This window comes from Triticum urartu, chromosome 2A, assembly GCF_056163025.1.
Source record: "Triticum urartu cultivar PI428250 chromosome 2A, HENAU_Tu73, whole genome shotgun sequence".
Lineage (NCBI taxonomy): Eukaryota > Viridiplantae > Streptophyta > Magnoliopsida > Poales > Poaceae > Triticum > Triticum urartu.
Genome location: NC_141874.1, coordinates 237975097 through 237986399, shown reverse-complemented (window position 1 = coordinate 237986399; position 11303 = coordinate 237975097). Strand labels below are relative to the sequence as shown.

General features: G+C 44.9%; 2 protein-coding genes across 3 annotated transcripts; both read right to left on the bottom strand.

Annotated features, from left to right (window-relative positions):
- Positions 1 to 929: 929 nt before the first annotated feature.
- LOC125536886 (protein MAIN-LIKE 1) lies at positions 930 to 5624 on the bottom strand. Of its 2 annotated transcripts, none has more exons than XM_048700177.2 (6): positions 5187 to 5624; positions 3848 to 3901; positions 3100 to 3759; positions 2059 to 2220; positions 1566 to 1943; positions 930 to 1478 (listed from the first exon to the last, which is right to left on the bottom strand). In XM_048700177.2, the coding sequence occupies exons 2-6, from the start codon at positions 3890 to 3892 to the stop codon at positions 1053 to 1055; spliced, it is 1671 nt and encodes a 556-aa protein (XP_048556134.1). In that variant the 5' UTR covers positions 3893 to 3901; positions 5187 to 5624; the 3' UTR covers positions 930 to 1052. The 2 variants fall into 2 exon arrangements, with proteins under 2 accessions (XP_048556134.1, XP_048556135.1); XM_048700178.2 differs by having other exon boundaries at positions 3848 to 3898.
- Positions 5625 to 5832: 208 nt separating this feature from the next.
- Positions 5833 to 11271, bottom strand: LOC125536885 (protein MAIN-LIKE 1). Its single transcript, XM_048700176.2, has 6 exons — positions 11125 to 11271; positions 8296 to 8385; positions 7564 to 8217; positions 7219 to 7380; positions 6759 to 7139; positions 5833 to 6672 (listed from the first exon to the last, which is right to left on the bottom strand). The coding sequence occupies exons 2-6, from the start codon at positions 8377 to 8379 to the stop codon at positions 6103 to 6105; spliced, it is 1851 nt and encodes a 616-aa protein (XP_048556133.1). The 5' UTR covers positions 8380 to 8385; positions 11125 to 11271; the 3' UTR covers positions 5833 to 6102.
- Positions 11272 to 11303: the final 32 nt, after the last annotated feature.

Genomic DNA, 11303 nt, shown 5'->3' with positions numbered 1-11303 from the left:
ATTGCATGTACTCTGATTCTGTGATGACTTAGTTTCCCTTGTGTTTCTATTTCTTCACTCTGATCTTCGTCAAATTCTTCAGAGTTTGACGAATTTCTAAAAATCTCCCATTCACCCCCCTCTGCTCTTCGTCAAATTCTTCAGAGTTTGACGAATTTCTAAAAATCTCTCATTCACACCACCCCCCCCCCCCCCATCTGGGAGATAACGTGCGCTTTCAGGCATGTACTTCGGGATGCTCCTTCTGCTTGTTACACTTGTCTTCAGGAGGAGGACACCGTGGACCATACATATATTGGCACAACGTGTTTACGCGAGGCGGGTGTGGCATGGTTGTTTTGACAGCTTGCGGGTTAACATACACATCCCGAAGGAAGATGACTCCTTCATGGAATGGTGGGAGAGGACCCGTGCAAACTTTCGCGAGATGGACAAGAGGGGTTTTGACTCGTTTGTCATTGCAACCGCTTGGCATCTCTGGAAGCAAAGGTACGCAAGAGTGTTCAATTGAGTTGAGCAAGTTAGAACACCCACTAGTTTGGTGCAGCAAATTTTGGAATAGATCAAAATATGAAAATTTGGCGGAGTTAGAGTAGCGGGGTTAACTAGATTCGTGGGAGAGTAGGCCTTTTCTTTTTTGGTTGGTGTTGATGTACCTGTTGCGATGTTTGCATCCTACCATGGGTTTTTATAAACAATGCTTTCTTCTTTTTATAAAAATACGGTACGTCATTGGCATATCTCGAAAAAAGAAGTTAATGACTAAGAATAAATTGGCTATACTATTAACCATGCTCTAATAGCTCGTTTCGCTCACATTATTCAGCTACCGATGACTCTTATTCAGCCAAAGCAAATCTCACTAGTTCTTGCAAGTGGCTAAGAGGGGAAATGGCCCGTGTGGGTATCTAGCCGTCTACGTCCCGGTATAAATCTGAGTGTAACAAATCACTGCAATGTAATATCCGGCAATAAAATGGTACTCCCCTGTCCCATAATATAAGTAGTGTTGAAAACGCTCTTAGCACGGAGTGAGCAGATGAATGCAGCAGTCACAGCACGATGGGGTCAGAGGCTTGGGACCCTTTCCCTCCCCGGTTCTTGAACCTCTTGGCCTGCACGCAGCTTCGATTGCTCCTCCGAAGCGGCGGTCGCTTCCGCCCCTTATGGCTTCCGTCCTCCTCACTGTCCTCGCTCCCTTCCGATGCCTCCTCTTCCCCCGCCTTGCCGTCTCGATCGCTGCCGTTCTGCACCGCTTCATCAGGCACAGGCCCATGCGGTGGAATGGCAGGAGGGTGCGGTGCAGTCAACTCAGAGGTCCCCTCGCCCCCAGCATCCACTGCGGCATTTCCTTCCTTCAAGTGAGAATCCTCCAGTAGTTCATGGATCCGAGCAAACGACGTGGCTACCTCGACGGGAAGTGACCGTTGCTCCAGAAATCGCGTGATGGTTGGGAGCTCCTTCTTGATGCTTTCCACCTACAATTATATGAATGAATGATAGGTCACTTAGACTGTGGACAAAGCTTGCCCTCATAAGCATTACCTTTATGGACCAGAGTTTACCACTGCAAGCAATTTGAGACCAGGAAATTCTCGTGCCGTGCTCGCTGGCGTAAAAACATCCTCAGTCGTTTTACAAGTGGCAGCAACTGCTGTATGATCAGGACGAGTAGCATTGATCAACTGCTCGAAATGTTTGATCTCTGATGCATACTCCAGGCTCCAATCCACTGACGCGTTCCACTGATGTCGCTGGAACCCACCAACATCGCCGACCGGATGCTGTTCTTGACCAAACTGACGAGCAAATCGATCTGGGAGATATACTTCCCTCACGTTAAAGTTGATCAGCCATGTTCTGGAGAAGCAGATGCTATCGGGTGCCGAGCAGATGTTGGGAATAGATGCAGGATCCATACCCTTGTAAGGTTCCCAGTTCACCTAAGATAAAATACTTGCATTATCAGAAATAAATTCATATATCCAAATGCCAAGTAATAAATAATAACTAACAAAGGATAAAGTATGGCTACGAATTACCGAAAGGGAAACTCACATCTGAAACTCGAAGCTGACTGAAAGCTTTTCTGATATCTGAAGCTTCCTTTGCTGGTTGGGATATTGCGTGCCCGGCCCACCTGCATACTCGTGGGACGACAAGTGCTGGATCATCCTCCATTTCAGGGCGCATCGCTGGAATATATTCATATATCCACCCCTTTGCACAGAAACTCAAAAGATACATTAGAACACTTCCATACTGAAGCAGTGTCACAACTTAGAACAACTTGATTTTAAAAAGAATACTCGAAAAAAAGGAAACATTTTATTCTTTCCAATCATCCAATGTTTTTTTTTACCAATTGTCATTCTCCTGTTGAAATTCTTTCTCGTTTTAAGAAGTGTCAAGTGTCAACCATGAGCAGCTCTGTAAATTCTTAGACAACATCCAATTGTGAAAACTTTATACATGTTCTGTATATCAAATACATGCAATTAGATCACATTTTCCTTTTCCTGTTCATATTTCTCTGTGAATGTAGCATCATCGATATTCTCAAAAACATATTATAATATTTCTTCATAATGCTAAGAGCTAAAAAAAATACATTGTAATCTTTTTTCACAATGTAACAGTAGAGCGAGAACCCAGAAGGCCAAAACAACTTTATTTGCAAAGAGTCTATGAAGGACAAAAGGCATTTCATTCTTTCCTAACATCCAATTCCTTTTTTCAATTGTATGAATGTATCATCTCACTTGTGCCTTTTCAGCTCTTATTCCACTGTGCATGCATACATAGTTATTTTCTGTTTGCAGTAACATTAGAGAACCGAGCATCACTCGGTGTGGGGTGCAGGCTCAGCACACCCGCTGGTGAGGCTTGCCATCCATTAATGATCAAAATGCCATGGGTGCTACCGTGCTAGTGCCCATTGTTTGAAAATAAATTAGTCTACAGTAACATTATCACTGTTTCACACAAACCTAAGGCGAAAATTTTATTCAACAAAGAAGAAGGGTTTGCGAAGTTAAATAGAACTGGAAGAAAATGACCGAAGTAAGATTTGACCCTGATAAATGAGAGTTCACATACCATGAGCAGAGTGGCGCTGCCGAATAGTCTTTTTCTGGCAATAGAGTGAGAAGACGCTAATGCAGAGAGAGCCTTGTAAAGATGAGCAAGAGCAGCAGTGCCCCATGCGTACTCTCGTACCTTGTCAAAGTCCGACAAGAGTGGTAAGTACTTTGGAGAGACATAGCCCTTGTCTTTGTCTGAAAACAGGGTTGCTCCAATCAAGTACAAGAGATATGCTCTTGTTTTGCACGCAATTTCTTTATCAGTGGGATGCTCCGAGAGCTGACTAAACTTGGAGTGTAACCAAGAGAGCTTCACACGGCTACCCCTGCAGTCCTTTGAACCAGGAACTCGGCCAAGGTATTGGAGGAGCAGCTCTTCTGACGACATGTTGAGCACAGCCCCGGTGGTCACCGCACGGCCTATGATCGGAATTCCCAGTATGTAGGCAGTGTCCCTGAGTGATGGTGCCATTTCAAAGTCATGGAACCTTGCTGTGTTTGTTTCTTTGCTCCAAAGCTCGCAAAATACCCTGAGCATAGTGCGGTTGATGGCCAGATCTCCCATGTATTTCAGATTTCCGAGCCCACTGGCGTCGACTAACTGTTGCTGCCGTTCATTCAGATTCCATGTCTTGAGCTCCTCCGTCGTCTGGCACAGTGATAGTTCACGAGCTTCCTGCATGATTAAGCACCGCATGTTATACATGCAAGAACCAAAGGAAGGTTTGGCAAATTGGTGTCACTTGGTTTATGAAGATAACTACCTGATTGCGACCTTTGCCTGTTGGTACCGCCTCCGAGGATTCCATTTAGTTCTGCTGCATAGAGATAAAACACCATAGTTATTTCAAATGGAACAAAACACGGTAAGAAAAAATTCAAACCATGCACGAGGGCTGCATGTGTTATATTATGAGAGGATAAAAGCTTACAGGCCATAAAACAACCACAAAGTCCAAAAGAGAAAACATCAACAACGACAAAACTACAGTAAATGTTTGGAAGGGGGGCAGACTGAAGAGTTATGTAATAAGTGTATGCAAAATAAGAATCAGAGACATGATCTATTGTTAGAATAAAAAATTAATGGAAGGTCTGAACAGAGCATAGATGATGTGCGGTAACAGGAAGTTGGGAAGAATGTAGATTTCAGACTTTCAATGGTTTGGCCTTTAAATTGCATTTAATTATCAAAACCAATTGTTGAGAGTTTGAATGGTAAAAGGGCAAGCAAATACAGATTGTAATCAACAAGAATGTGAGACAAGACAATGGCATGGAAACCAGAATTCCATAAAAGCATAAACGACTGCAGTGAGTCAACTCCTTGAAATACGGCGTCAGCAAAATTATTCATGATGGTGTGTTCACAGTGATATGCCTTGCCTACATTGGCACAAGAATAAGATTCAGACCGGTTGACAGGCGACAGACACCCAAGGTAAAAGAAAAGGAGCGTACTATTACTAACCAACCAGCCAAAGAAGGCCATAGTTTTTTTGTTTTTTTGTTTTGCTCTCTTTTTGAAAAACGAGTTGGAAAGAAGGCCATAGTTGAAATAAACACAAAGATGCACTATTATGCAACTAGTGTAAGAAATTCACTACTCCTTTAAATTGACTATACACCGGAGGAAGAGAAGCAAGCCCTAAGTTGATACTTGCGCCAGATCAAGAAGATGATCCAGCCATTTAGTACACCGCAGCAAAATAAGATGAGAAACCGGTGTCACAAAATACCAGAGAAACGCATCTGGCCATTACGGATTTCGCCTTGTAAAGCCTTTTTTTTTCTCGAGTAGAGCGAAGATGCTGGACAAGCGTATCCTCCGGCTTCAAACCCCGCCACCATGGCAGCACGCAAGCTTGAGGGGGGAAAGAAGGGGGCCCAAAACCCCGAGAACCCTAATCAGCAGAAGTGAATGGGGGCTGGCGAAGGAGAGATCTACGACGAGAATTAGGAACTCTAGTCGAGTTAGTCAATCACGAGCAGATGATGATCCTAGACGAACCCTTTTATTCAAAAAGAAGAAAAGGACGATCCTAGACGGAAAAAGAAACTGAACTGAAACGCTAATACAATCGAGAGAGGGAGAGAGCAAACCAGGGTGAATCGCAGGAAGACGAAGGAAGTGCAGAGTGGAATGGGCAAGGGCAGCGGCCAGCGGGTTTTTGGCGACGAACGGACTGCTCTGCTCTGCTCTTCTCTTCTCTTGGCGGTCATATATTATTATGACTGGCCTGACTCTGGCTCCTTTGGGAAAGGAAAGGCTCGCGCTGACATGGGGTTCCAGTGGACGCCCGTGAAGCCGAAACGTGGCAACCAGGACAACATGCATTGCAAGCTCGCTCCCTCTTTTTCTGTAGAGCAGTCCAAATTTATGGCAATTCCTGAATGGTGCTACCAGCCCTACTTGACAACCAACCGCGTCCCTCGCCCACTCACGGCTGCCTCGCCACTTTCTCCTTCAGATCGCTTCTTGTTGATGAGTAGGAGTAGGGGGCATGCCAAAGCCATCCGGCACACGGTAATTTCCCTGCATTCTCACCCGGCCATGACTGCGACATTTTTTCCTCTCAAAATTCAAGATTGGGCGTGCCCCCAACATGAAATTCTGAGAGACCACCGCACGTGATACTGCTCTATCTACTTGGTGCAACATCCTATCCTGGCATTCTGTCATGGCCTGCACTTGTGCATATCTACCGCGCAAAGAAAACACAGAGGGCCACAAAGCACACCACCACCAAAACGCAAGTACCGCAGATTAACTGGAGAGGATAGATAGCACATCCAATCCGGCGCATACGCCACAAAGGTTGCGCAGCATCCACCTAGCCCTACCAGCCTACACGACTCATGTGTGCACACACGCATGCCAAAGGCTAGGTTTTCACTCACCACGACCAAAGGCCTGCAAACGCTACATAAAACAGTAAACTGTCTGCGGCAGCGCAACAACAGGTCCGCTACTTTGTACAATGCCCAAGACCAAACGACGGGCAGCGTCACTCCCTTATCAGAGGAAGATCGGGTTGGTCTCCTCGGCCCCAACCCCGTCCCTGTGCTTGAACATCTTGAGCTGCACGCACATCCTTCCACTCCTTCGGACCCCCTGGTTGCTCCTCGGGGTTCCGGATTCCTCACACCCCCGCCTCCTTGATTCCGGCAAGCTCGAGTCTCCAGACGAAGACGACTCTGCTGTCAAATGCGACATTTGCCAGGGATCCATCACCTCGTTTTCCTTCAACACTTCCCCTCTGTTTAGCAGAGGCACGGTGCCATCCAACACCCTGTCACACTTGCTAGCCTGATAAGGCACCAGCGCACCTGCATACCGGTCTACCACAGAATCCTGAGGGCTTGAAGGATCTTCAGAGAGCAAAGGTTTTCTCGCCCTCTTTCTTGGATTCTTTGCTCTGACATTCTTGCTCTGAGCTGCTTCGTCTTTCCTTTCATTGCTCTGCGGTGGGAAGTAAGTTTTGATCATCGTACTCACCCTCTCTAGGAAGCTTGCAACCTCCACGGGGAGCACCTGTCCCTCCAGATAACGATCAATTACCGGGAGATCATTCTTTAAATCTTCAACCTACACCCCACAACCGATGATCGCATCAAGGATCACCTCATATACTAAAAATGTACAAAGAAAATAGATTCCTATTGGGGCCTTACCATCATAGAGAAGTTTTGAGATGCATTCCGGCTGCATCTGGTAGTACTCTGTCCAGCTATAGACTCATTCAGGAGGGAGTTTATGTTAGCTTCCGTAGAAGGGATAAAACGACAACCAACCAATTGATGGAAGTCCTCAATCTCATGAGCATACTCAACCCTCCAGTCTTTCCCCTTACTCCAAGTTCTTCTTGCCCACATTGGCACCTGATAGAGGCGACCTTGCTCCCTCCCAAACTGCCTATTGAACCGGTCAGGTACATACACCTCTTTTATGTTAAAGCTGATTAGCCATGTCCGAGAGTGGCAAATGTTATCTGCTGCGATGCAATATCCTGGAACAATCGCTGGATTTATGTCCTTGTAAGGATTCCAGTTGACCTGAAGAAATGATTAAGAAATTAATTCAACAGCAGTTCATTTGTAGGAATAAATTATAAAATAGGTAATTTGCACTTGCATCGGACAACTGAAGCTGCTCGAAATCCTTTCTCCATTCCATAACTTTCTTTCTCTGCCCACGTGTTGTTCCTCCAAAGTTCCATCGGCATGCCCGGGGCAGCAACGTGTTCTGATTCTTTTGTTGGGGTTGAGTCAAAGGAATATACTCATAAATCCAAGCCTTGTAGGAACAAGGGGAATCTCTAATTAGTGAACAAGATGGCACAAAACTAGAGATAACAAGGGAAATCTCTAATTATTGAACAAGATGGCACAAAGCTAGAGATAACAAGGCAAATCTCTAGTTAGTGATCAAGATGGCACAAAGCTACACATATAACACTAAATACACAAGAGACAATACCATGAGCAAAGTTGCACTGCCGAGAAACTGGGTAGTAGCATTTGGTGTTACTGCGACAGACAATCCTCTGTACAAATGAGCAAGGGCTGCAGCCCCCCAAGCATACTCATGTATCTTCCTGAAATCCCCCAAAAGTGGTAGGTATCTTGGGGATACAAATCCCCTCATTGTGTCGGGAAATAAGGTGGAGCCAACCAAATATAGAAGGTACGCCCGGGTGCTGAATGCAATGTCATTGATGGTGGGGTTTTCTGGCAGTTGATGGAATTTCCTGTACAACCAGGTTAATCTGATCAATCCACATAGTTGCTCTCCGCTTCCAGGGCTCTCTCCTAAGTAATGCAAGCACATGCGATTCACAGCTTCATCACCGATGGGTTCTGCCGTCACCACATGACCAGTCACTGGGATTCCTAGAATATATGATACATCACGGAGAGACGGTGCCATTTCAAATCCCATGAAATGTGCAGTATTTGTTTCGTTGTTCCATCTCTCACAGAAGGCTGTAAGCAAGGAACGGTCAATGGTAAATCCTGTCGTAAGAGCAAGATGTCCAAGACCACTAGCATTGACTACTTGTTGTTGTTCATCAGTTAGAATCCATTCTTTTAGCTTCCGTGTCTGCTGGCTTGGTAGCAGAACACCATACCGCTGTAGAAAATAGAGCTTGTCAGTACATATTTTTGCTCATGACAACCGAGTGAAATGGAGGAGGAAAGAGCCACATACTGTCCAGGTTTGCGAGCTACCAACTGCTCTTCGGCCATTTGGTTTTTGTTGCTGTGTTGTCTGATCATGAGCTGTGGGATTCATCTTATCCTGGAAAACATGGTAAAAAATTGAAGGTAAATGTTCCACATCCACTATGGTTAAGCAAAAAGGTGGCCGAACAGGGATGTTGTTATTTGTGCAGATCCAGTTGATACAAATGATGTGTAAAAAAAACTAAAAAGGAAACAACATATTGGAAGCAATACACTAGAGTGCATATTCCAGAATAATGACAAGCGACACCATTTCTTATAACTGTTGAAAGTGATGCCCAGCAATCACTAGATTCAATTACACACCATTTCTAACGGAATATTTTGAGCAGTAAAATAACACACAGGGTCTGATAAGTTAAGGGATGCTTGTGCAACATAAATATAGTCAAGCACACAATAATTCAAAATTTCAGATAGACAACGTCTATGGGAAATACATTTTTTAGTTAAAGTATGTTTTGAACATTTTCCTGTCCTATAATTTGCCGACTACCCACCACTCCCACTGGTAGGATGATTCATGGATAGTGGGAAAGCACAAGTAAAGTGCATTACATACACATGCACAAAAGGTCCATCCATGGCCACTATTTGTTCCAAAATCTAAACAGTGGCAGATGTTGAATTTGTTTTTACTGTTTTTTTGGCAGAAATATCAGTGAGGTCGGTCTGAGTAATAATAATGTTTTTTCCTTAAGTAATCAGCTGTGGAGATGAGCATGATACATCTTTAGATGCCACCAGTATGTTGCAACTTTTCAAGGTCCACAAACAGATGTCTAACAAAACAAAATAAGAGGGCAACTATTTGCGACACTCAAAATAACTTTCAACCTTTTGTAGTAAATGATCCAGGTACAAGATTTGGCACCAAATCATGCCAAGTTTTGGGGGCAGCCCGGTGCATGTAGCTCCCGCTTGCGTAGGGTCCGGGGAAGGGTCCGACCACTTTGGGTCTTTGGCATGCAGCCTTTCCCTGCATTTCTGCAAGAGGCTGTTTCCAGGACTTGAACCCATAACCTCATGGTCACAAGGTAAATATTCATAGATACTAATTTCCTTTCTCCAAGCAAGTTAGCTCTATAGCCTCTGATGATAAATCGTTGTGTAAAGCACAGTTACCAGGACCTGGGTTTGACCAGGCCAAGGAAAAGGGTCGTGAGACGAGAATCACGGCATCTCTAAGAGTAAGGCTCCAAGGGGGTTGTTGTTCTTCGGGGTGGCAGCTTGGGGTGCGGGACGTGATCCCGATGAAACCGGATAAGTGACCTAATTACAATCTATTTCATGCAATATAAAGTCTAAGCACGTGACAAACGGAGAAACGGAAAATGGAACCTTTGCTGGTGTGTGTACGTTATCACCCACCCCCTAGGTAGATCCAGCTTTTAATGAGGCGATATAGCATGAATTTTCAAATGTTCTCACAGCAGATCCAGCAAATGGGCACAACATGGCAAACAATAAACAGACTGATTTTGTTTTGTCAAATATAAGTTTTTTCTAGAAAAGCCTTACAATAAATAAGTGCCGCGAAAACCTGCCGGGTCAGCAAATCATGCAGGGTGACTGTGCTGTGTGTCAATCATCGCAATAGCTAGAGATGAAACACATGCAAGACAGCAAGATTCACCCATCCAAAAGAAAATTTATCATAATTAAGATTTAAGACTGATCCAGAATTATTACACTTTAGAAGTTAGTACAATCTTGTCCTCAAAATTAAATCCAGCTGCATGATTTTTGTTTTGTACTCTTCTCATATTGAACTAGGGGAGTAAAGGCTCCGTTTGGCGTTGTGGTGGGTGGTGGCATTCCCCCTAGTTTGTACAGCACTGCACCTGCAAACTACCACTAAATAGAGTCTTGGAAATTCAGAATATAAAATATTTGACTTGATTGCCATATTTAATTTGACCAAGAACAGAACTTGGTTAGCTTGAAGTTAGGTCCATATATGCAGATCTTGCCCTAAACGTAGAACGATATCCTCCAAGGCGCTACCAGATATCAGCATTATTCAATCCACGAGATGAATCTCAGCTCTCTCGCCCCTTGGGCTCCATCCCGCCATGTCATTGTTTGTCAATGAACTGGAATCTCAGAACCAAACTCAACTTATTCCATCACAGTTGATCTTTCATGTATCATAAGATGTAAGATTAATCCTTTTCAAAGCTGGGTCGTAATTGAAACGAATGAGAAAAGGAAACAATATCCATAATATCTATCGGTATACGGAGAAGTGTGTGATTTATTTATTGTGCATCCATCAGTGCCTTGTTGATCCAAGTAAAATGGCAACTCTGGAAAAGAAAAGCAGTCAACCATCTAAATGAGGCCTTTTACAATGCACCAACAGAATGCAGAACAGTCCATGCGTCTACCATGGTCCATGGGAAGTCACAAGAATCAGGCAAGTCAGCGGAAGAACCAACCAAACCCACACGCTGCTCTTGTTATCACCACCACACGCTCGATGATTCGAACAAACCGCAAGGCGGACCCGCGGCGAACGCAGCAATCACCACTACTTTGGCAAATGGTAAGTCAGGCGGCGCAATCAGTTCAGTTGCCACCAGGGAACACGCATGCATGGAACAACTACACAATGCATTAAACCTACGCTGACTACTTTTTGCATAGCATTCCAATCACGATTCACGAACACCCGAGGATGAGATACTGAGATTACGGAGAAGTGACATCGATGGATCTAAGAACGAGGGCTCCGTCTAGCCGAGCCCGATAGTGATAGGGATGTTGAGAATGACGAGGAGTCGGAGAGTACCTGCTCGCCGGGGAGGGGCGGTAGGTGACGCGCCGCTCGCCTCCGCCTCCGGAGGCTGTTAGGGCACCTCTTCCTTACCTGGGGCTTGGGCGGAGGTGGAGGCGGAGTAGGGAAAGTGGAGAATGGAGCAGGCGGGGCCCACGAGGAGAAAAGCTCATCGAGCGAGCAGCACCTTTGTA

Coding starts and splice junctions, on each gene's coding strand:
- LOC125536886 (XM_048700177.2), bottom strand. CDS start 3,892: ATGGAATCCTCGGAGGCGGTACCAACAGGCAAAGGTCGCAATCAG. Junction 3,760..3,847: donor CAGGCAAAGGTCGCAATCAG/GTAGTTATCTTC, acceptor TTAATCATGCAG/GAAGCTCGTGAACTATCACT. Junction 1,479..1,565: donor GTCTCAAATTGCTTGCAGTG/GTAAACTCTGGT, acceptor ATATAATTGTAG/GTGGAAAGCATCAAGAAGGA.
- LOC125536885 (XM_048700176.2), bottom strand. CDS start 8,379: ATGAATCCCACAGCTCATGATCAGACAACACAGCAACAAAAACCAAAT. Junction 7,140..7,218: donor AGCAGCTTCAGTTGTCCGAT/GCAAGTGCAAAT, acceptor TCATTTCTTCAG/GTCAACTGGAATCCTTACAA. Junction 6,673..6,758: donor CTCAAAACTTCTCTATGATG/GTAAGGCCCCAA, acceptor TGTGGGGTGTAG/GTTGAAGATTTAAAGAATGA.